Source organism: Falco peregrinus, chromosome 1, assembly GCF_023634155.1.
Source record: "Falco peregrinus isolate bFalPer1 chromosome 1, bFalPer1.pri, whole genome shotgun sequence".
Lineage (NCBI taxonomy): Eukaryota > Metazoa > Chordata > Aves > Falconiformes > Falconidae > Falco > Falco peregrinus.
Genome location: NC_073721.1, coordinates 24,156,904 through 24,181,677, shown reverse-complemented (window position 1 = coordinate 24,181,677; position 24,774 = coordinate 24,156,904). Strand labels below are relative to the sequence as shown.

The following is a 24,774-nucleotide window of genomic DNA, read 5'->3' as shown; positions in this document are numbered from 1 at the left end:
AATCTGCATATGGAATATATGTGAATAAATCAGGTTATGATTTAAGTTAATTTTAAACCAGTTCTTTCAAAAAATGTGCTCTTTTCAGTCTCTTCCACCTTTTCATACAGCTAAAATGTATTGGCATTTTATGGACAAGCAGCACTGAAATATAGTAGGCTGTACTTAAGCAAAGTAATTAGCAATCATCCAGCTTTTTACCCAGTTATTATGCTTATATTTCCAGGTAAAAAAACATGTCATGAGTGACAGCATGTATCAAGCATTGCCTTTAAATATATTAAAGGATTACTGTATTGGCCCTAAGATGCATTATATACACAAGAAGTTCAGACTTTAATTTAGATATTTTTAAAAGTCTAAAGTACACTGTGATGGCATCTAATCTCCCCAGATTATTTCCTTTTCTATTTCTCTAAAATATTCCTACAGTTATAATTCAGATATTAATTACATTTATTTTCAATACAGTTTTTCTGTACTTCCCCTAATATTATCAGTAATAGTCATCAGTTTGATGATAGCAACAACATTCACTTAATTCAGTTTTAACTACATTTCAATATTTTGTGAGAATCAACTATTTGAGAATTTACTTAGGTTTTCAATTTCAATAGATCAATAGCGTCTATAAACCCAATACATTTAGTAGTCATTTCTTACTAAATACTTTCTATACTACAATTTGATAAGTTTCATCTGTTTTATGGAAGAGTACTGTTCTTCAAAAACAAAATATAGCCTGAAGTATTAAACCAGAACTGTCATCAACACAACAGATGCAGTCAGACCCTATCCAAAGCTTGCAGTTACAGACTGAAGTGATCATCTTCTTTCCTCTGTAGGCCATCGCATGTTACAGTTTTGTGGATTGCTATGAATCAGATGCAAAACAAAACAGGTTTAAGGTTCTCACTGACACCCAGTTTGGTTCCAGTTTCCAGTGCTTTTTCAGTATCTCCTAAGTACCTAGTCCTGATTATCTTGGAGACCAACACATCTCAAAATCTCCATACAGTATTCCAGATTAAAGGGTTTGGATTTTTTTTTAAAGAAGCAAACAACATGCAGCCTGGAGCAACAAAAGATTGTGATCCTCATGTGAAAATTGTTCATTTAAGAATATTTAAGTGTAGACACTCTTAAGTGGGGCAAAATTATTTCACTGATCTCAAACTCTCCATAGCGACCCAGAATCAGTTTAATATACATATGTACCATGCGATAAACTTGTGTCTCTATAAAAAGCAAGCCCTATCTTCCCATTTCAATTCAGAATTTATTTTGTACCTCAAATATTTAATCTGTACCTATAGTAGGATAAACTTAAATTTCAAAAAAATCTCTAGATTCACATTTATAATTATATAATATTTAAGTGCATAAAGGAGATCAGTTAAGTATCTTCCTGGAGATACCTCCTACACAATGCAGAGAGGTGATTCTGGCCCTGGTTCAGGTTCATACGAAACACGGTCCTTGCCACCACAACTCAGGAAAGTCAGAGGCAGTGAGACTGATGCTAGTGCATCCATTCCTTCTCCACCTGTGACTTCAGATATTGTTCTGCCTTCGTCATGTCACATCAATGTGCTGTTAGGCTTGGGAAAGACTGTAAATTCTGTAAATTTATTTTGGAATTATCAGTGATGATTTCAAAACTATAGCTCAATCCAAATGATAGTATTGGCCCTATTTTTAATCCCCCTGATTTTGTATTCAAGTTTGATTTACTGCACAGCAATGCCTGACATAGGCTGCAAGAACTTTTCTTAGAGTATTTAGAATACTTGATACTAAAAAAGCATTTGTAGATATTATTTATGTTTAAATTTACTTTTACTCTTCAGTGGATTTTCAGTCCCTTTTGATGAAGTTTCTGAACTCTTGTGTCAAAGATATAAAGACACAAATTCATCGCTCAGCTACTCTTAAATATAAGGCACTTCAAAGCAATGTTACTTTAAGTTATTAATCTTTGAGGGGTGGAACCACAGAGGAAAGTCAAGAGACAGAATAGACAGACTGATTTTATCTAAGCTGAAGTCCTCACCTGAGTGTGTTCAAAAATTACATTACTTGATATGGTAATTAACACATTGTCCAGCACCTCATATCAAGTGAAAGGATGCTGACTAAAAATGCATTTTTCTAGATGCTCTTCATTCTAAAAGATCTTTAAGAATTAGCAAGTCTGTCTTGCTCATCTGTCTGCTATGGACCCCTTTTCAGCCCTTAAAATCAGTCTGTTAGCCCTCCCACACCCTAGGAAAATGTCACTTCAAATTCCTATCTTTCCTGTCATTTGATCAGCTTAGATTTGAAAGCAGAATGCTAGATATCTTGCAAAATAGCACCTGAGGTCCTCTGGCTAAGTCTCTTCTTCCAAATAGTCCCCCTACCCACCCACCCACTTCATCTTCCTGCCACTGATACAAGAAGTTTTGCCTTTGACTATACTGAAGCAGGATTGTGTCCCCTTGGTTTTGGTCATTCATTTACAGGAGGTGCTTTTAGACTGTCAGGCAGCACCTGAGGCCTACATGGGACTGCTAGACATAAATCAGAAATTAGAGTACAACAGCTGAAAGAGCTAGAAGGCTAAAAAACCCACTGTATCCAGAGAAAATTGGCTAAAGACCATCTTTTTATAGACTTGTGTATAGTTTTATTGATGTGTCCTTCAGTGCAGCACTAGAAGAAATAACTGCTGGTCTCTAAAGTTGCCTTTGAAAGTGACCAATGCCGATTCAGATACTTCCACACAGTGTAGTGGTTAAATGAAGCAAAGTGAGTGTTAGCCAGCTTTTTCTTGTCTTCATGTGCTGTGGGTTTACACCAGCTTACACATACGTTATGAGTAGACAACGTTTTGTGTGTATAGTGGTGCAAATGGAAGAGGTGACGCTCCGAGCCCCCTCTCACTTGTCTATCTGTACAAGCCCATGCTCGTACTCTTTTAGTGTGGCTAGTGGCTGAGGTTAGCAACCTCTCAGATCCATCAGAAGACATAATTACGTGGCCTCTCTCTGACTTATTCATGTCAAAATCAATTAGTCACCTCTAGTAGAGGGGCTGTGATAAGCATTTATGTCCAAACCATAAAGAGGCAATACACCTTTCTCAGACACAATTGTTTACAAAATCTACATCTATTTACAGCCTTCAGCAATTTAAAAGCTAGTTAGGTTTCCAGCTTGGTATTTTGCAACATACAGATACAGTAATGAAGCAGAACTGGATGTTCAGTCAGAAGAAAGACCAGACCTCTGCAAGAACAGCTTCCAGGCAGTAAAAATTGAAAGGCATTTCTGGTTGACAGAAGCCTTTCCACTTCACAGAATGCTTGGTTCCTACCCAAGGTTAATCCTTTGTTGTTGTTTTTGTGTTTGTACACAAACTTCTGGCCAAAGTTCTCATTTCCAGTTGTTCTTCAGGATGCCCAAATGGGGCAAATCTGTTACTGCTTCAGACCAGAAACAAACTTGACCCCGTTATTTCAAAATCTAAACATGATTTCTCCTTTCTCACCATCTTATTCACTGCTGTGTCCTATGATCTCCCCTTTAAATCTGTGTTTTTCATCATCATTTAGGTAATGAGTTAAGCCTTTCATGCTATAGAAACTGATTCTACGGCTGAACCAACTCCCCAGTAAACTCCCTCTGATAGGCTTGCATGAAAAGGGCTGTTATTTATTTAGGAGTCCAGATGACCTCTTTCTTTTGAGGACTCAATTCAGATGACCATGTTTGATAAGAGAAGGTCAGTTTCCCTACAAAAGTAATAGTTTTTAGCTCTTTTGTTGTATTTATACAGTCAACAAAGCAGCAAAATTAAAGATGAAGGTTGAAAAAAACCAAGTTTCTCCCTTCCATTTTACTAAATAAGGTTGTCAAACCTAATAAAGCGAAGTTGCACTTATGGTGACCCCGGCATATGAAATTACTAATGCATGATTGTTATTAAGAGTTAAATTCAGATACAAAGCTGTAATTCATTACCTTTTATAATAAATTTGGTTTCTTTCATTGACCATAATTTCAATGACTGTTTGGATAAAAGCTTGCACATATGATAAAAAATAATGTACCAAACCAGAATAAAATAATTTAGAAAGAAATGTGATAAATAGGTGGAGGTTTGTGGCAAAATGATGGGTTAGCTTCACCTCGGCATACCTTTCATATCTATGCAAGAGGAGTAGATTAAATTCTTCCAGGGGAAAATCTATTGACTTGAGACTGTCCACGTAATGAATGAATGTTTTTCAAAGATTAGAATGGGGAGGGGATATTTCAGGCTAATTTGCCTGTTTGGATGTCACTACCTTCTTCCACAGAAGTCATCAGAAGATTTGTATTTGACCTCAGAGCATGAATTGGCACTGAAAGCCCTTTGCTACTTTTTCCAGGCACAAAAACGTTAACCTCTATATCCTGGCCACACTCCAAAGTAGGTGATTACATTCTGCTGCTCTAATTTTTCCCTGCAGGCTCAACTAGACCTAGCATAATTTCCTGATGTGTAGTGTTACTGCAAATAATCAAGTCCCTTTTTGCAAGGTTATTGTTAACTTTTTCCTCCTTGCATCCCAATTTGTCTGCTTTCCCTTATCAGTTGTGGCTTGTTTGAAGGTCAGAATTGTTTTGGTTCTGGATCACAGATTTTATTGAATTGAGGGACTATAAATATGTGCACTGTTACAATGATAACAATATATTTATATCACTTCTACTCTCATATCATAGACATAGCACAGTCTGGCTATAAAAGGAAAGGAAATGTATTTTTTCTCCAAGCACTCACCCAGTTATATTTTTGTCAAATACCACATCATACTGGTCTTGAGAGCCAAGAGTCAAACACAGCCCAAAATTACAGGGTATTCTGAGTGTGTTTAAAGATCAGTTGCCAATTTGCTTGTAAGATAACATATCGCTTAACTCTACATTGCATTAAACCAATAATTTATTACACTTTAAAGAGGTTATGATTTCCATGGCCATTCAATCTAATAATTTTTGGGAAGGCATTTGCACATCATCATGTGCAGAATTAATTTAATTCATACTTAGTATTAATCTGAGACATTGTTTTTACTCTGAAAAAATATTCACTACAAAAGTTAACCAGCTCTGGTATAACTGCTGATTTCACTTTGGCTCTATAAAGCTGTAATGCCTACACTCTGGATAGTTGCATATTGAGTAACTTAAGCTAGTTAGAAATACCAGCACTGAAATCACTTGGTATAAGCACTTCTATCTAAAATAGAGGATGCCGGGCTCCTTTCCCCACAGCACTAAGTAGAGTCTGGTGGATTACCCATATGAGAAGCCATGCAGGTTCCAGCTCTGGGGAAGTGAATTGATTGCTTAGTCCCAGTACCACAGGGTTAAGTGAAATGCTACTGCAGTAATTTATTATTAAGAGAAATGGTGATGGCTTAGATTAAGAAGCTTTGTCTGTCTCTTCTAATTAAGGTTAGGTTCTTAAGGAGCTTTACTACCCTTTGAAGCTACAGAGACTAAAATTAGGACTCTGATTCTGTTTAAAATGTCACTAGGTTGGTCCATAATCCCACAGCAATTACAGCAAGGGATCATTCTTCCAATGTTGTGATTCCTTGTTTGGAAGCTAGTGTGCCAGGACAAGACCCCATGAACCAAAGTTTAAGTAGTCTATTAATCAGCAACAAGTTGTTCCTGTGGAACACTGTTTTGCTCTTGCAGTGACCCATTGAAGACTGCACAGTAAACAAGAAGCTGGCAAAGAAATCAGCTGTAAGACACAGTAAAGTCTATTGCAGGCAGAGAACAAATGTTAGCAGTAAGTCGGATGCGCAGAGGGTGAAGGAACAGGGGAAAGATCTGTTTTCAGCCTGTAAGTGACCTCACGTTACAGTGGTGTTTCTCATACATGACAATAGCATCCTAGGCTCTAGTGCCCTCACTTGGTGGTCTACAGACAATGTGAAAACCTCAATGCAATAGATGGATCACCTCCAATTTTTTTCATTCTGCCCCTATTTACACATCATACAATGAACCTATGATGCTCTCTGTTACAAGACAGTAACAGCAAAAACATAAGTTAAGTTTGAGTTTTTTTAGCAAATTTTCGGCTTGGATTCAGTTTTCCTTACAGATGTGTAGACCTAGAGCAGCTCTGCCTAGATTAGTAAATTGCAGAAATGTTAACACTGGTGACATGGAAAACCAAACCATTTATGAAGAAAAACCCCTTATTTGATAATACTTAACATGATAAAACATTTGGAGGAAAAGAAGCCTTGATACTTCGAGTCAGAAGTCCATTTCTAGTTGGCTGGGATTAGGAAAATACTCTTCTGATAAGTAAGAGATTAAATTATGACTTACTACAGGATGCCTTTCTCTAAGTGACCTGATGCTTCATTGCAGCCGAGACAAAACAGAGTGTGTGGACCAAGATTCTTCTGCAGTATGCCAGGTCTTACGTACCTGTCAGATGGGACAGTGTGCTGGGAGCACTAAATTGCTATTCAGCAGCTCACAGAGGGAATCATCTTTTAATTTGGTTTAGTGAAATAAAGCAAGTTTATATGTATATTGGTATGGATGAACTGCAAGTTCTGAGTCTCAGGTGTTGGACCAAGAAAATCTCTCATCAATGAATTCAGTAAGAGTCTACCAGCTTTTACTGAGCAATCTGCTGGGCAATGAATAAAACTCAGTTGCTCTGTTGGACTGTGTTTATAAACTTTTCATGTTACAGTGCATATGTTCTGCTTTGCCATTCTTTTTTTTTCTGAGATTAACTGTTATGATTTTATAGACAAGAACATCCAATTAAGCAGCAAAATAAATGTCCTACCATTCAGATAATCACTCACAAAGTCTGAACAGCACATATTCATGAAGGATCTCCCAAGTCAAAACTACTTGCCCCACAGAATCTTGTGATTGGTTTCAACTGATGAGTAAAAGGGCTCAAAAAGCTTACAGGAAGTCACTTAGTTCAGTCCCTTTACTCATTCTTACTCAGATTAAGATAGGGATGAATGATACTTACCTTTTGTGAACAAAGAAGTAGGGTGGTTCACAAAATATTTCTTGTCGTGAGAGAAGGGTATGGTTGTAACCAGTATGGTTTGCTTTGAGCAATTCAGTTTCTCTAGTGTGTCCAAAATCTGGTTTCTACTGCAGCAGGCATGAGCAGTTCCTGTGTGACACTGGCCGAGGTCCTGTGGGTAAAAGGAAGCCCCTTGGAGGAAGAAGAAGTATGGGCACTCTTGTACTTGGCCACAGTGCAGCTTCTGGAGGATCTTCACAAAGGTGAGGTGAAGAGTATCTTCTTATAGTTCTTACTGTTGGAAATTCATCCTTGAGTTACTTTAGTTCTTTTGAGGGTTTTGGCTTTTTGGGCAGGGGGTGGGGGTTTTGAGACAAAAAGCACTAATGACAATAGAAGCATATTGCTAATAAAAATGAGAAATCTTTCAGTGCTGCTGGGATTACATGTAGACTGCTCTGCCTACATAAGAGATCCCCAAGGTTTTGGTGTTTTTTGGTTTTTTTTCCAGATTACACATCAGATATTAATTCAGCTAAGTACAACTATACACAGTGGAGCAGGACAGAATAGTCCTTCCTAAAATCTGAATAAAACACAAACAGAAAGCACCATGCCAGCTAGGATCATGTCCTTCATGTACTGATAGAGTAGGACAGGCAAATCTGCATGGCTCATTTATCTAGTGAGAGGTTTTTATCTTTGATGATAATAATGTGACTTACAATGGCTAGGCAAGTAATCATGATGAACGCTTGTCAAGCAGGCCAGCTGTACAAGACAGCACACCTGAGCAACCTGTCACATTTTTAGAACTGTTTATGACAATGGATATTCCTTTTTTGGGGGGAGAATGAATGTGATGTGTTCTTACCTCATGAGCATGTAGAATCAAAATACAGAATACTGATGTGCAACTTCTGCTATAGCTGGAGGAGTGGACTTTTATTACCAACTAGTTTTTAATGGACTAGAACACTTGACTAGCAGGTTGACTACCCTATCAGTTCTCTGTTATCTAGTGTAACAAGAGGCTAGAACACCCAGATCAGGCACCAGAAATGTGCAAAGGAGTGCAGCACAGAGATACCCACCTAGATAGATTCAGCTCAGGTCTATGGCAGCTTAATAACTCTGTGCCAGACACTAAGCTGACACTTACGTTTTCCTGATTTCTTGGTTTTATTTTGTTTTGTTTTGTTTTTTTTTAAAAGGGAAAACACTTGTTTGATGTCTGTTGAATTGAGATAATCAGCCTATGTTCCCTGTGCTGCACAAGATAAATGTAGGGTATTATGATCAGAAGAAGAGTAAAACATGAGGAAGTAGGGATGTAGAACCAAGCGGTCTGTAGGTCATATTCAAGGCTGCTCAAATGTCTTTAGAGAGCTCAAGTCCAGAAGGGATGCCAAGTTGGACTCATTCTGAAATTGAATCCCCAGTGCTCATTTCTTATAGGGCAGCAAAGGTGAACTGTCCCTCCATAGCATTGTCCCAGCTGACTAAGGCATACCTGGCTCCACATCCCAGCTACAGCTATACTGCTTCTGGAATCAGCCTCTTCTCAGGGCTAGTACTGCTGTGTTTGAGGTAATAAAACCTGCTAGACCTGGTGACGGTCAGCACCACTTGCTATAGCAGTATTTGCAATGTGTTTGGGCACTGACTGGTTAGGCAGCTATGCTCACTTGTTGGCTGGCCAACATTACAGAAGGCCAGGTGATCTTCGGGGCTAAAGTATAAACTGGCTATCTGTTTCTAAAATGGACAAATTTCCCAGCATGTGCTAGCTGTATTTGCACACAATACTAAAGAAAATGGGAAAGGAGCAAAAGAGAAAGCTAGGTGATGATTTTAAGACCTTTTATTTTCTAAAGAAGTAAACGCCACAACTGTTGCAAATACCAGTGTCCATAAGTCTTGAATCTCTAGGTCCTCTGGCTATACAAACCTCCTAGGTGTATATGAGTTCCCAGCTTAACAATTTACCCATTTTTACCATCCATTTTCCTGATGTAAAGGTAAACATGAATAAGATCTAAATAGCTAATTTTTAATATATAATTTTTAAATGCTAAAATACCGAAGCCTTTTGGGCATGTTTCTGAGCTGTTCTCCTATGGAGATCTGAATGGTCTCTGTTCTCACAGTCTAGACTGAAGAGAAGGGTTAAACAGCCAACTTTGTTTTGTTTTGTTACCTATATTTCCAGGAACCCTATATCTAAATATTGTCATAGATACTGCAGCTTTTCCCCTTTCTAAAGTAAACAGATTGATCTTATATGCTTTTAATCGTGTTTTTTAAACAAATATTTTAATGAAATCACTTGGATGTCTTTGGTCAAATGCACTCAACATATGTATGCAAGTGCAGAGTGTTTGCAGAAGACTTTACATCCTAATGTTTCTACTCCTGCTTCAGACCGCTGGGACTGACCTCAGTGGATCTCTTCAGTGATATTTTTTAAGAGTACTCAGCCCTTTTACAAGAAGAACCCAGCCCATTACTGAGACACCTTCAAATAGTTTTTTCTCAGGGTCTTATCAAGTTTAGGAGCCTACATTTACCATTTGACAATACTTGAAATATCCCCTCTTTTAACAGAACTGACAGAAGTACTGAATGTGAATAATGCTAAAATATCATGGCTTTTCACGTTACTGGTAGAATCTAGACTAACTTTTAGTTTGGGTAGTTTTCGTATGTGCATTCTGGTAAAAAAAAATCCCAAAGTTCAGGTTAGTTGGAAATGATGTTTCCTCTTAAAGAAAAGCTTAGCAGGTTATAGCAATGGGACTTGGGAAGTGTTGGGAAGCCTCTGTTGACTAACATGGTGTAGTCATCAAATCCGGGCTTTGCATCAGTTTCTTCATCTGTACAGTAGAAAGAAAAAGATACTGACTCCTGACACTGACTTTCTGTCAAAGTAACTTGGCTTTGGTAGATACAATACACTTAAAGAGAGGTTACTACAATGCAGAGCGGACTCACTACTATAAGCAGCACACAGAACAAAAAAAATATCACCAAAGAGAAGAGATTTGTACCATAGCCTTGCAACTTAATGGAAGCTAACTTAAGGTCTTTTGCAAATGCCAGCTTCAAAGTATTCATGCTTTATTGGAAGGAGTGTTCTACTCTTCAGATATTCTTTTGTGCTTTGCACAAGACGATCTACCAAAAATGTCAAGTTGTCCAGAATTTGCACATGGGATGTAATTCTTCCTTTCCTTGAACTTCAGAAATCCATTGAAATCAATATATTGTTTATATGTGTGAAACAATGTGAGAGGGAAATAAAGTCTTTAACCACCACTGAACTCCAGCTGACAAAACCAGCTAGGCATAAATGAAAATGATTCCACTGACTTCTAGGTACATCTCCAGTAAACTTCAGTGATGGGTTTGGCTAGGCAGTTGAGACATCAGCAATATGACTTCCTGAGCACAGTGAATTCAACACTAAGAACCCCATTCATTATTTTCTTCAAAATTTTTCAGACCCTGCCATCTGTGTGATTTGTCCATGGTCAGTACTACTGTCTGCTGAAGGAAATTTGTCCTTCCAAAACAATGCATCTCAGATGGAAGCTGTCCCTTTCAGTGCACCAGAACTGCTCCACAGACAAAGTAAAACCCAGCGTATTGGACTAACAAAGGTGAGGTGTATTACAAAACAAATCTTGACAGTACCTCATGAAGACAAGCTTGTGGGTTTTCATGCAGCATACCAAGTACCTACTGTCAAACTCCATTTCTAATAACACTAAATAAATTAGACTAGAGTTAGAAAGATTTACGTGTGTCTTGCAGCTTGCCATCAGATTAGCATGCATGTCAACACCAAAATCAATTTTGAACAGCAGTCCTCAAGGTCTGCAGAAATGTATTATTTTTAAAGGCTCACAGAAACCAAGAATATTTCTATGAACCTGACGTTTGACCAGATACGGTAATTCCAATCCCAGAAGCAGTAAGACTGTGGTATCTATAGAACCAGAGAGTGGAAGCACTCCCAGGAAGTCAGAAATATGTTCAGGTTTGATAACAATTTACTTTTCTTCTACCTGCCAAATGAACATCTCTGGCAAGACAGTAAGATAAAACACTCAGGCACCTAAAAGTTTTAACTACCATTAGGACCACAGAAGTGTATACTTCCCTCAGGCAGAACACAGTATTTTCAGACTCCCACATTACCTAGATGCTATGCAGAAACATGAAGCTTAGGAATAGACTGCCCTTACTCCAGTAATCTTCTTTCTAAACAGAACTGCTAGTCAGTCCCACAGGCAGGAGAGAGCTTTAATCACCAGCGGGAGAGCTTTAAAATTAAGAAAGGAGTTCAAATTTCTTTTCCTACTCATGGCATCATTGGATAGAGGGCAGCCTGGCTCAGCCCCTCATGCTGAACAATACTCCTTGTATGCTATCTAGTCCACAAGCCAAGAGTCACAATTGTACTTTTATATATGTTTATATATGTTTCCCTTAGTCTAGTTTAAAAAAATAATATTTGTTTGGCTTCTGCCATTTTGTGATCAAGGACACAGACAGCTAGTCCCTCTAATACACGGCTTTTCTGTATTTAATGTTGACTTCATAAAGGGTTTCCTTTTCTGTTTTGACAGATGTTGGTGTATTCCTTGGGAATGACCCTCTATTGGTCAGCAGACTACCAAGTTCCTCCAAACCAGGCCAGTAACACATTTTTGTTTTCTTTCATTCTGTCTTATATTAGTAGGTTCAAAGATTGAGAAGCATGATCTGAAGTCTTGGTAAGAGCAACTTTATGTTTTGAACCACTAGAAATAATTGGAAAGATTATGTCAAGGTCCAGACTTCACCAAAAATACAAGTTCATCCAAATCAGGAATTTAGTTAGGCCTCACCTTTCCTTTCCTTTTTTTTTTTTTTTTCCTTCAAAAACCAGAATTCCTCCCATTAAGATGAAATGTACCTTGCTTTTGAAGATTATTTATTGCAAGACTGTAATAAGGAACAGGCTGCCCATTGAAGTCGTTGAGTAACTATCCCTGGAGGTATTTTTTTAAGACATAGATATGACACTTAGGGGCATAGTTTAGTGGTGGACATAGCAGTGTTAGGTTTATAGATGGACTCAATGATCTTAAAGGTCTTTTCCAGCCTAAATGTTTCTATGATTCTAAGGCAGGAAGGGCTAAAAGAAAAACACTGTGTTGGCATGACTGTGGTCCTGTGCACATTTATGTGCTTTTTCAAAGAACGAGATGCTGGAATAAAACTAAATAACAGTCCTTATTTCTAAGCAAATTCTACCAGCATCTCTGCTAGTTGAAATTTTGTATTTCTTCCTTACCCAGAATCCTTTGAAAGATTTGTATCTTTGCACACAATTTACTTCATTTCTACATCCATGCCTTTGACTGCATGTTTTTTATTTAGAGAGCACAAGCTTTTACTAGATTTAACCTCTCTTTCATGATTACACATGATCTAAGAGAAAAGGCTTTACAAGCTAAATTACTAAAATTTAAGTATCTGGTCTCTATGGCAACAGTTTTGGCTGGCATAACTCCTCAACTTTTTGAAGCTAATGTTGCCACAGGTCTTACAGACATGAATCTTTAAGATTCACAGTCTAAATAGCAAAGTTGTGGAGCAGACTGAGCTGTTGTCTGTCACCAAATAGCTCCTATACAGGCTGATGACCCTCCTTGTAGAAGCTAGTTCCCTTCAAGGCTATCCTGGATCCCATTAGAGGCTCCATTCAGTGCTGTTATGCTGCCTGTTTGGAATCTTCCCAAAATCTAAAGGAATTCAGCAAGCATTTCGCACCCAGGGTGAAAGACAAAAATTCCTGGTCCCAGTTCAAACAGGGTTTCAGACCACTGAGAGATGTCATTTAACAATATCTCCATTTTGACTCAGTCCCTCCAGCTGAGTGACCAACTACACACGCTCTTGCTGACACTATGTGAAGATCTGCCACATAAAAGACTTTCTCCTGAATCAATTCTGGAAGCATGTGAGGCACATCAGAAGGAATCTGTTTCCTTACCTGCGAATGTCTATATAAAGAAAATGGTCCAGTTTGCTGTGGGAAGTGTCAGTGAGGTAGGTACTACTCTCATACTCTAATCATCAACTTTTCTTTGGTGAGAGAGATGAATAGCAACATAGGATGCAAGTGAGCAATTGCCTGATATTAATGCTTGTATGAATTAAGTGAGATTTGGTTCTAGGCTTCTAAGTAGGAAATTGAGTGGGCAGGTGTACAAGCAAATGAGGCAATGAAGTAATCTCTCACACCACTCTTACACCCCTGGATAATATACAAATGATACAAATCCAGCTTTTGCACTTACAGTGTCTTCATTTCTTTGGTTACTACTGACACAATCATAACCTTTACAGAAACTTCATACTGGCCAAAGGAATGGAATTTACATAGGGAAAAGGTTCCCCATTGTTGCTCTGGTTTCAGATTTTCTTTGTGAAATTCAAAGAAGTCACATTTACATCATATTGAGAGTTTCATTCATCGTCCTTAAGTAGAACTGACCATTTTCTACGCTATCAAGCCTGACTATGTCAAGTCTTTAATGAGTGAGCACCTGAGTCTTTTTCAGGATTTGAAATATCAACAAGCATTTTTTTATTGACGAGCTGAATGAAACTGGAGGAAAGCACACTGCAAATATATTTTTCTGTTTTCAACCAGTATTCATTAACATTCTGAGATGACCTTTTCCCTTGCACTCTCTATTTCCTCCTGTAACAGAGGGTGTCCTCTCTTAAATACAGCTAGCATGACAGCCTGAAGCCAGAAAAACCCAGTCCTGCTTTGTGCTAAACTAAGGAGATGAAGTTGCTTATACCAATCAAATCAGCAGCCCCTGGAAGACAGAGGGCAAGGATCACTTTAGTATGAGAGTCTGAAGTCCACATATCATATGACATTGACTTGCAGGACTACTGTCTTCTAGGTGGAGCAGGTAGTCACCGAAGACAGCACAACCTCTCAGCTTAACAGAAGTCATGTCATAAGGAAAAGACTGCACGAGAAAATACCGGACACCTCACCACTGTTTTCCCAGATGAATTTTCACCAAGGTAAAGAAACACTTATAATCTGAACTGTGTAATAAGGATACAGCCAGCCTTTTCAGAGTCTTTCCCAAGCTCGGTGAATTGTTTAATTTCATGCTGTAGTGATTACATGTAGTGTTGGACAGGATATTTATTGCTTTACATATAAATGATATCATAATGGAAAGACTCTGAGGCAAGTCAGCAAGGCTTCTGTTCCTTATTTCCACAAAGGATAGTAGTCTGAGGGCTGTGAAGCAGTGATAACAAATCAGCTTGCACAGATTAGACTCTGAAGGCCCTTTGCATAAAACTTGTGCATATAAAACAAACCTACTTTTAAACTGCTTTGTACTTCGTATACTCCCATGCATTTTTGAAGGTAACAAGTGGGATTCTATGAAGGAATTCTGTTGCCGTTAAGGAATATATATTCATCCTTCCTATTTGATCACTCAAACAAAGATTTGTGGCTTCCTTTTCATTTTAGTTTCGTTTTTGTATTCAGAAGACATTTTATAAATCCACACATGGATTGTTGGAGTGATTTCAAGACATAAGACCAAATCCTGCTCATACAAATAAACTAGAATATACAATTTTCACATTTCATTTGACTAAGATCAAGATTTTACTATCCCTCAGAGTAATTAACTGTAACTAAATGTGGACTTCAGGTCGGAGAGTTCTTTTTCTTAGTCTCTATATTGTACTGTTCACTTCAACAGAAATCTCTGATTTTGGGGCAAGTGAAAAGTTGGCTCAAGCTATCCAGACTTTTTTTTGGATATGCTCAACATCAGGTATATGAACAGTCCAATTCCTGTTCAGCAGATCACATATAAGTTCCATTAACTTCCATTAAAGCATTCATGCTTTAATGCCTGTGAAACATTTCTATTAGGTATTATTGGTCATAAGAAAAGGGGATTCCTTTGAAAACAGCTAGACAAACCACCCCTCAGATCATATTGGCTCACTCACTTATTCAGAAACTGAGCTTATAGATACACACTTGCATAAACTGATGAAAACTCTGCTGCTGCCAAAAGGGATGGTCCCATCTTCAGCCCTCTATTAGCCACAAATTCCTGCCATTTCCCTTCTACTGCTTCTAGTGACTATGCATCTGGGGGTGATCTCTGTGTTTTCTAGGGGTTCAGGTCACATGGCTTACATTTGCTGAAGGACTTCTATGAATCAGGATGTCACTTACATTGAAAATGTGAGCCACACTTTTCAAGGCAGAATTAATTTTTTTTTTTTAATTAAAAATTATTATCTTCTGAGATTCTGGAAAAGGATAAGAGACAATGCAACCGAAGTAAAGTTAGGCTGCAACAGAAATATGTAGTTCCTAATGATTTAGGATGATCCCTTAACGGAATTTATGCAGCCGACTCTGGTAGTGGATTGTGTCTGGGCACTGTCTGTTCTGTGCACAGAAAGAATACTTTATAGCTGAAGGTTTTGGGCCTCAGAATATACAGGAGTAAAACCTTGCAGGTTATCTGCACTTTGAAACTTGTCAGTTAAATATGTAGAATAGAATTAATATATTAGATTTGTTTTATTTGGAATGGTTGAGGAGAACTATGAGAACTATATTGGGTCAAAACAAGATTATGAAATAACAGAATGAAGTTATCAAGCTTTCCTCAGTCCCTAAGGAACTAAGTCAGGGTTAGAAGACAGATAGACATGGACTATATAAAAATTAGTAAAGCCAAATGTTATTCACATTATCATGCAAATACAGTGATTTATAATTAAAGTATGTGATTCACCATATTTCCTTTCTGTTTCTAGACAAAGGGTCCAGATTAATGAATTATAGTCGGTCAACAGAAGATTACAGACAACTCTCTGTGGACTACAGTGATTCTAATAGTATTTCTGAAAGTACATCTTTGATACTGTCTAACCGAGGACACAGGAGAGGTAAGATTTTCCTGAAATATTATATTTATGAATTATGTACTCATCTCTTTTGTCCCTTGAAATGTGAGACTACCCATGTATGGTCAGGTGATAGGTACTTCCATGCACTTGTAGTTACATGACTAGGGACATATATTTGTGCTAAGCTGCAGAGAAAAAGGATCCTTTTATACTGGATTCCTTTTTACTTGTGTCCTACCGTAAAGCTATATATTCCCCCGTTACCGTGCAGCACCATCACTTCTTTCTTGCTTTATGCCCCCTTTACCATGTGAAGCTGTCCAGCAGATCACAGAGAAAGCCTGACAGCATGTTTCTGGAACATGGGGTCTTGAAACAGATGAGAAACAGTGGAGCTATGCCACAAATGCATATGATGGGCAATGTCAATATGGCAGCACTGAGATCAGTTGAATCTATGAATAATACCTAAGACTTGAATAGTGGGGATTAAAGTTTCTTCAAGCCCATTCAAAAACAAAGGGACAAATTCTGAAATCTAGAGGAAAAAAAACAATCAATCAACCATTTGTTTTCTCTTAATTTTTGTCCTAAAACCATTGTGTATTTCCAGCTCAGTGTGTTATTTTTTGTTGTGCTAACTACTAGGTTGCAATGCTGCTCTTTTGATTTACTTTGTCCAGAGATATCAGAGATGGAATTTTAGCTCCACTTTCAATACTTTCATGGCAGGAATAGTATGAAAGAAACTGTTCGGGAGATAATCCATTCAGTGAAAAACCAGCGGTCGACATCTGTCAGGGTCCTTCCCAAGCCACTTAAATCACAGTGTAGTGGGATACTATGAAGCAAAGAAGGGAATTCAGCAGGAAGGGAAATATTGCTGTGCCTGTGTATCTTCATGTTTAAATTGGAATCTGAGCTAGGGACATCTAGACAGGCCATTCACACTGTCCAAGAGCAAAAAGTTCTTGTTTCCAAATGTCATCAGTGTCTCCTAAAAAAACAAGCTTACCATTCCAGCTCCCCCTGTCAGACTCCTGCCCATTCCTATTCTCCATTCCAGTTACCCACCCTCCCATCTTCTTTCAACCTTTTTTCCCACCCTTCCTGGGGGAGCTTCTCCTAAGCTTTCAGATTCAGAGGTGGAAGTTTACTTCTGTACTTTGGAGTTCACTTCCTCCCTCTATGAGCCTCCATGAGAAATGGAGAATTATGTCATCCTGTGGCATGGACTCACATGTGCTCTGTAAACATCTGTGTGTTTCTTTATCCCAGAAATTTCCTCCCTAAGGCAATAACTGTAGTGTCCACTACATCAGTTATGATGCAACAGTGTATGGACACCAACTGGTTAATTCATTGATGCCACAAGTAACACTGCTGAGTAGTCCTTGCTTTTTCTCACTGTGGAGCATTCATTTGGGTTTATGATACCCAGCTGCTGATTCTCATGAAATTTGTAGGTACATATTACCCAAACTCTTCCAAATTTGAAAGGTTTAAAATGTACTAGGCAAAATAAAAGGCATAGAGCATGATCTCAAGGGATGATTTCCCTAGAAAAGATGGCAAAAAAACTGGGTCACCACTGTGTTATCACAAGTCTGCCAGGAGATAATTCACAGAGGGAAAGCAAATACATCCTGGGAAAAAACCAAACATGTAATAGCCTCTCAGCCGCAAGCTCTCAGCCCCAAGGATGAGGAAGGTGAGGCTACTCAGATAACTGCTGTTGATATTCTCCTCCTGAAAGGCTCTTTTCTAAAGCTCCAGAATTGCAATCAATACCAGCAGCAATAAAAACCAGAGATTGCAGCTGCTCCCTATGCGACACATATGTGTCAGTCACATACCTAATTGGCACATAGTGAAGGTAAACCCATAAGCCTGTTGAGTAAGTCCTTTTTTTTAAAAAAAATTGGTCATAAACTTGACAAAGGCTCATTCCAGTGAATCTGTGTGTGTCTCGGTCTCCACTGAGACATTGGTAGCTGTTTGTACTCACAATTTTGTAAGAGAAAACTCTAAAAATACAGGAGAAAACACAGAATGTGAGAGCTTGTTCGCTGCAGACATTTTTTCATGAGATAATGTATTAGAAAAATGCATTCTTCTCTGAAAAGAAATATTACCATCTAGTAGAGCACCATTATTAAAGGAGATCAATATCTCTATCCAGACTGTACTTTAGAAGCTTATTTAACATATAATAATTTAATAATCTACTGTATCAACTTCTTTGAGGGCCACATGTTACTTAAACATCATGAAGGTGTTGGATTTGTGACCAAAACATGGTAGTCTGGCCACTGAAACTAGCCAACTTGTCCCACTGCCATAACAGCTGAGACAAAACCTAAGGGGAATTTTATATGCTTTTCAAGATGTATTTATACAATTATGTGAAACCTATAGGGTAAGCAGAGAATTTTGCAAAGCTTTCTCATTAAAAAGCATGTAGCTTTAGAACGCAAGACTGAATCTTAACTTTGGTAACTATCCCTGAGTATTTGGCTTATCTCAAATCTCACATTTTGTCACCACCATTTGCAGCTTGAAAAAACATGTTTATGCATATTTTAGCAACGTGACCATAGATTTTCTAGTTTTTAAAATTGCAGTTGGTGGTTGGTACACTAGACTTCAATGTCATGTTTTCATGTTGGAATTCAGAGTGAAGTCTCAGGGTGTAGTTCATTGATATTTTATCCAGAGAAAAAGCTGACCTAAATGATTGCTTCTACATAGCTTATCTTATCATCTTTATCATTCTGCCCAAGTAAGAGTTTAATATGCAATTCTACAAACAAGATCAATGAAAATGTCCAGGTGAAGAAAAATCTAACCTTTCCAACCTTCCCTAAAGGATTTAAAACATCTCTGCTGCGAGAAGAAATGTTCATGGAACTACCACTTGCATAACCCTTTCTCTTTGTCCCTATGCATGTCAGCCTTCATGTATTTGGATAAAGCAATGTGTATCCTTTCTGTAGCAGCAGAGATGACTGAAGGTGAAAAATTATACAAATCTTATTTGCTAATGACTCACAAACGATCCTATATTCCCACCAGATTTTTACGATGTAGAAACATTCACAATATATTTAATGAAGTAAATAACCAGTGAAATATTTACAAACCGTGTTCATTTCAATGATTTTATATCCTACTTGGATTAAGCCAGAGAAGTTTCATGGTTCCCCCCACCCCCCACCTCCATATTTCCCCACCTGGGAATAGAACAAATACTAGTTAATTTCTGAAGAGCAGAAGTTCTTTCAGAAGTTTCCCCCATACGTGTGGAGATAACAACCATTGTACCTACACAACTATTCTCCAAATTACATGCACATGAAAGGTTACGAAGAGGAAGTAACAATAACTATAGAACTGGGAATACTGCTGGTGTAATACTCAATTAGCCTTATCAAACAGCCATTTGTCATGCCCAAGCAAGGACACAGGAGAGGAAGTAGCCAGTCTGTTTCCTCCTCATTGTAATTGTTCTAAGACATGATGCTGAGTGCTGCTACCATTCCTTTGGTTCTGAAATTTCCTTTATTCATTTCAGGGAGAGTTCCACAGACACACAGGTCATGGGACCCCACCCTTCGGGGGTCAAGGACGCAAAGTAGCTACAAGCTCTTCATAAACAGGTAATCAAAATGCATATTCCTCAAAGATGGAAGCTGCTTTACTATCAAGTGAATCAGACAACTAGGGTGGCAATGCCGTCATCAGAAAATGCCTGGATCACTATCTGAACATGTTTCGATAATAGATACTGATTATCTAGAATTAAAGTGCACCTCCAGTTTGGCTCCAAGAGAAACAGTCCAAATGCTCTAGTGAAATGGAGCTTTGGCCCTGAGCAATCCATGCAAACAAGCACACTGAAATTTTCTACCTTTACCTTTATCACTGTGTCTTGCCAGATGTCACTGGCCTCCCAGAACAGCTGCCCCTAGCCTGTCTCTGTCAGAAACAGACAGGTAAGCATCAATAGCTCACTGTGACTGAAACAACTGGGAGGCAGCTCTACAGAGAGCATGGAAGGGAAAAACCTGTTGACAAGGTATGAACAGCCATTGCTTTCCCTGGCAAGGCATTCTGCAGAGCCCATATTTGCCTACATTCAGATTTTGGATCAGGCCTTGCTGTCACATTAGGAGAGGTATGACGTGTTCTGGAGTGGTTATGACAGACTATGTATATGATCCATCATTTTCAGTGGATTATTTGCATTTCCATCTCAGTTCTTAGATTGACTTGTCTCATTTGTGTCAGCCATATGCAGCCTTGCACTGCCACTTTATTGAAGAGGTAACCCAGGGACGCAAGCAGTAAAGACCTCTGCTTCCTCTGCTTGGTCATGAGGATTAGCCTCATTTCAGCCATGGCATGTACAGCAGCCCTGTAGACGTAGACAAAGAAAGCTTTAAATTGTACAACTGATACTAACTCCTTTTCAAAAGCTCGGGAAACACCGCTGCTGCCAAAAAAGAGTTTTCCAGACTGGGTATTAGCATAGTGCAGTTGTGATCATGCCTGTTTCCAAATGAAGAAGAGATGTAAGTACTGTTAGCCTCTAGGCACCACAAAGACCAGAATCCCATAGTTAAGAACCGTGTAATCCCTACAGATATCCCATTTAAATTGAGTTCTTGACCCAGTTAAACAGGAGCTTCTTCTTTTAACCATGACATGAGTAATTCAGGCCTAGAGGAAATGCTCTATTTAGATCAACTCCCAATTAAACGTACCCCAAGTAAACAGTTTGAACTTCCTGATAAATCAGTCATGATAATCTGAGTGATGTGAGATACGCCAGTATACATCTAAACCCGCAATATGAAAGAACTACAAGCAGGTTGCAGGATAGTGGCAGAGCTTGTGTGAAGAAAGAAATCTCTGTCTACCTAACTACACACACATACATATATGCATATACAGACAACTATGTGTGCATCACACACCTGGCAATGATACCAGTAATGCCAATATACCAATAACACCAATACCAATGATAGCACAAGATTTATTTGCTAAGTATTTTAGAGCAATTGCCATCCTCTGACTAACAACCTGGGTATCACCTTGATATCCTTGATCTAAAATCATGCTGCCAATAAAATGTTCCTTCCTGCTGAAAGATTAACTTTTCTCCAAATTTCCAGCAAGCCATATCCCATAGAACTTCAGGGACTGTAAACCCATTTTTTGGTTGTAATAATCTGCAATTGAATTTTTACGAAGGTCACCATCCTATTATATATATATAAGTACCATGACAACAGTGGAATTGAAATAACTAGTTTAGAAACCACCAATTTGCCATATAGGAGGACAACCAACACAACACTTAGCAACGGATTTACCATCTATAAAGCTTACTAATATCATCACGCTCACTTCAGTAAGCAGTCCAACTGACAGAACTTACATCTCATAAAGTTAAACTTTTAAGTGTAGGCAGGGATAGGGCCTATATATAAAGAAGACAGCTGTCAAGTCTGGCATCTTTCAACTCACAGGACTAATAACAGGAAGTATATTCCACACGAAAAGAAAGTCTTCTTAACACAGTATCTTACATTTTGAGCTAATACTATCTTTATACCCACAAAAGTAACTTCAGGTCATTTTTAGGCATATTTCTTAGTTAAATGTTGATGTTTATGAGGTTGCACCGATATCTTTATAGACAGGGGAATGTATACTAGGATAGAATAGAATAGAACAGAACAGAATAGTTCAGTTGGAAGAGACACGCAACAATCATCTAGTCCAACTACCTCACTACTTCAGAGCCGACCAAGTTAAAGCATGTTATTAAGTCCAAACACCCCTCAAACACTGACAGGCTTGGGGCTTCAGCCACCTCTCTGGGAAGTCTATTGCAGGCCACCCTCTCAGTAAAGAAATAATTCCTAATACCAAGTTTGAACCTCCCCTGACGCAGCTCTGAAGCGTTCCCACATGTTCTGTCACTGGATATCAGGGAGAAGAGATCAGCAACTACTCCAGCAACTTTGTTTAAAACCTTTTGAAACTCACTGAATAGTTAGTTCCCTGAAGCAACTCTGCAACATGCAAAAGAAAATGATAAAACTTTGGGACAACAAAAAAACCCTCTGTGTGACTGGCATTTGTTTTTATGTAATTAACAAAAACCTACCTCAACAAAACTTTTCCTTCTATATCACATAATCATTCTTTTCTCATTCATAAGGGTATATATTTTATTTTAAGTTTATTCTAAGCATATGTGTGTCTTCTCATGTGGAAAAGACCATTACTTTATGGGTTAAAAGTATAGTATAAAGACAGCTTTCTAATCTTTCACACATCTTGCCCTTAATTAAATTGAAAATTCACTCGGTTCCCAAAGACATTAATTTATTCTAATGAATTAGTATTCAAATAATTTAGTTCCCATTCCTGGAAAATTCTGAATAATGTAACCACGTATGTTACAGTTTTCTGAAGCTTTTTTGCTTCAAAAAATAAGAAATGAGGAATTGACTTCATCCTGTAGAATTCCCAGAAAGGCATGGGGCTAAATTTTTTGCCTGTTGACTTCACCAGACTTAAACCAGCCAGATCTGGCTCACCAAATAATAACAATTAAAAAAAAAAAAGAAAAAGAAAGACTGTTATTGAATTAAAGCAGAGTAGATTTATTTATGAAGGGCATCAGTAATATTATCCCTGTTAATTTACTTTTCTTTTTCTGTAAAGAAACATTTCACAACTTATAACTGACATTGTCCTGGATTTCATAATATTCTGCCAGTCAATGTACCCTAAGATCTTTGTTCTCAAGTCTGTGCTGTTTTGATTGCATGCTACATATGTTGTTCACTATAGCATTTCCTTTGAAGGTCAGTCAGCGCTGTAGAAGAAATCCCTGGTGGAACTCAGAAGAACAGCAGACAGAACCTGCTAAGTTTAGGTTCCACTTTCTCTGTGTCTACAAAGGACTACACAGCAGCTGCTGCATCACAGAAATGTTTGTTTCACAGGAAGGAAAAGGTGACTAATGGAAAACATATAGGCTGATTTCAAAATGTAGATGTCATTAAAGAGAAGCCTCTCTCATCCAGTTGTCATTCACCAGTGAAATGCATATTAGCTACTGAGTCACGTCATTAGATGAGTATTCTGAACTGACAGACTCCAACTTGGACGCGATTCCGTTGTGGTAACTCAGAACTAGAGGCAGTGAAAGCTCTTGTCCATAAAGACTAAGCAAAAGCTTATAATCCAACCCTCTCTGACCTACATGTCTGATTTCTGCAAGCATCAAACACCATATGGACTGTTTTCATCAACCACTTAGACAGGAGTTTCAGAAAAGCAAAAACATTTACAGAGACACTTGAACCCGAACACTTGCTGGTCAAGAGTGCTCAAAGTGCCAAACCAATAGTTCGCCTCAGGGACTATTTCTAGTTGCTGATTTGTTGTAGGACTCTGTTACATGGGGAAGAATAATGTTTCTTTAGCAGCTGGATCACAAAACCCCAGAAATAACTGTATCACAGAAAACTCCACAAAGCTGCTGCCCATGGAGCATTCCGTTGTGGAAGCAGAAGGGATAGGTTTCAGGCTGGTGAGTCCTTTCACACATTCCCAGTTCACAAGGTCAAGACTTTGATTTTGGCAGAACTTTGATCAAGAGTTTCAGTTAGATAATTTGGAAAAATATATTTTTATATATAAACATAGTTTTAAATTTTGTTAATATATTTTTTTGTTGGAATGCTAATTGAGCTCCTCAGAAGTCCAGCAACTGTTACAACAGTGCTAGTCCCTCTTTATATGTGATACAAAACTGCATTGTCTGTTGGCAGGACAATGCTAGCATGACGAAGAGGCATTCCAGTATCCTAAAAAGAAGATCTAAATGGGTCAAGTTACTGAGTCATGGAGCATGTTTGGAAGAATACACATCTTACCACTTGCAGACATTTAGTGATTTCCATCTGCTTCAAGAACCTAAAATCATAGATGAATTTGAAAAAAAACCCCAAATATGCAAAATTCCTTGACATGGATATTCAGGGGAAAAAAACAACAAACCACCAATAAAAAACCAACCATCTTGTGCTGTTAAAGTTTGTTGAAGTTAAATCAAAAGAACGCAATGTCTGCTAATAAAAAATATGAGTCAACCTTCATTTCAGGGAAGAAGCTCTGCATTTTAGTGTGTTTGCCTACGGAAGCTAGGCTTATGAAATCCCAGTGGGGGGTGTGTGTGTGTGTGTACATGTTTGTGACTGTCCTCATAGTAATTTGGGAATCAAATGGGAAAAAGCCTTAGAAGAACTTAAGTTTCTGTATCATGAAAACAGGTGCCTTGCAAAGGGAATGGATCTTGGTTAAGTGCCTTCATAGAGGAAAAGGCTTCAGCATTAGCTTACCCCTAATTAGACCCCCAGACAACCCACACAGGAGACAAGCCAGAGAGAACTCTTCAACTGGTATTTGCACCTTATTAGACACTGAAATTCATTAGCTACAGCATACAGATCAACAGAAATGGGTTTCATTGGTACTAGTGTTTGGGATCTTCATTGCATTAGGAGACATTTATTAAATTTCTAAATTGCCTCCTTACAGTTTTCAGGTCCAGAATTTATTATTTTGTCTGGTGAACCACCAGTGACCTTACAGCTGCCTGGATCAATTGTGGTAAGTATGAACACTAAGAATTTAGAACTAGTCTAGTGA

At 38.2% G+C, this 24,774-nt stretch overlaps 2 protein-coding genes across 7 annotated transcripts in view; one reads left to right on the top strand and one right to left on the bottom strand.

The window, feature by feature from the left end:
- The window catches only part of MAPK8 (mitogen-activated protein kinase 8), a 167,056-nt gene that overhangs the window by 64,383 nt on the left and 77,899 nt on the right, over positions 1 to 24,774 (bottom strand). The window lies entirely within an intron of this gene.
- Positions 1 to 24,774, top strand: part of FRMPD2 (FERM and PDZ domain containing 2) — a 77,141-nt gene that overhangs the window by 2,451 nt on the left and 49,916 nt on the right. For 5 of the 6 annotated variants that reach the window (XM_055793532.1, XM_055793542.1, XM_055793538.1 and 2 more), the window contains exons 2-10: positions 7,191 to 7,319; positions 10,561 to 10,718; positions 11,691 to 11,756; positions 12,973 to 13,158; positions 14,031 to 14,157; positions 15,943 to 16,074; positions 19,610 to 19,694; positions 22,923 to 23,073; positions 24,664 to 24,735. In XM_055793532.1, the coding sequence (XP_055649507.1) occupies positions 7,196 to 7,319; positions 10,561 to 10,718; positions 11,691 to 11,756; positions 12,973 to 13,158; positions 14,031 to 14,157; positions 15,943 to 16,074; positions 19,610 to 19,694; positions 22,923 to 23,073; positions 24,664 to 24,735 (1,101 nt within the window). In that variant the 5' untranslated portion in view covers positions 7,191 to 7,195. The remainder of the gene's footprint in view (positions 1 to 7,190; positions 7,320 to 10,560; positions 10,719 to 11,690; positions 11,757 to 12,972; positions 13,159 to 14,030; positions 14,158 to 15,942; positions 16,075 to 19,609; positions 19,695 to 22,922; positions 23,074 to 24,663; positions 24,736 to 24,774) is intronic. The other variant, XM_055793519.1, reaches the window with a different exon arrangement.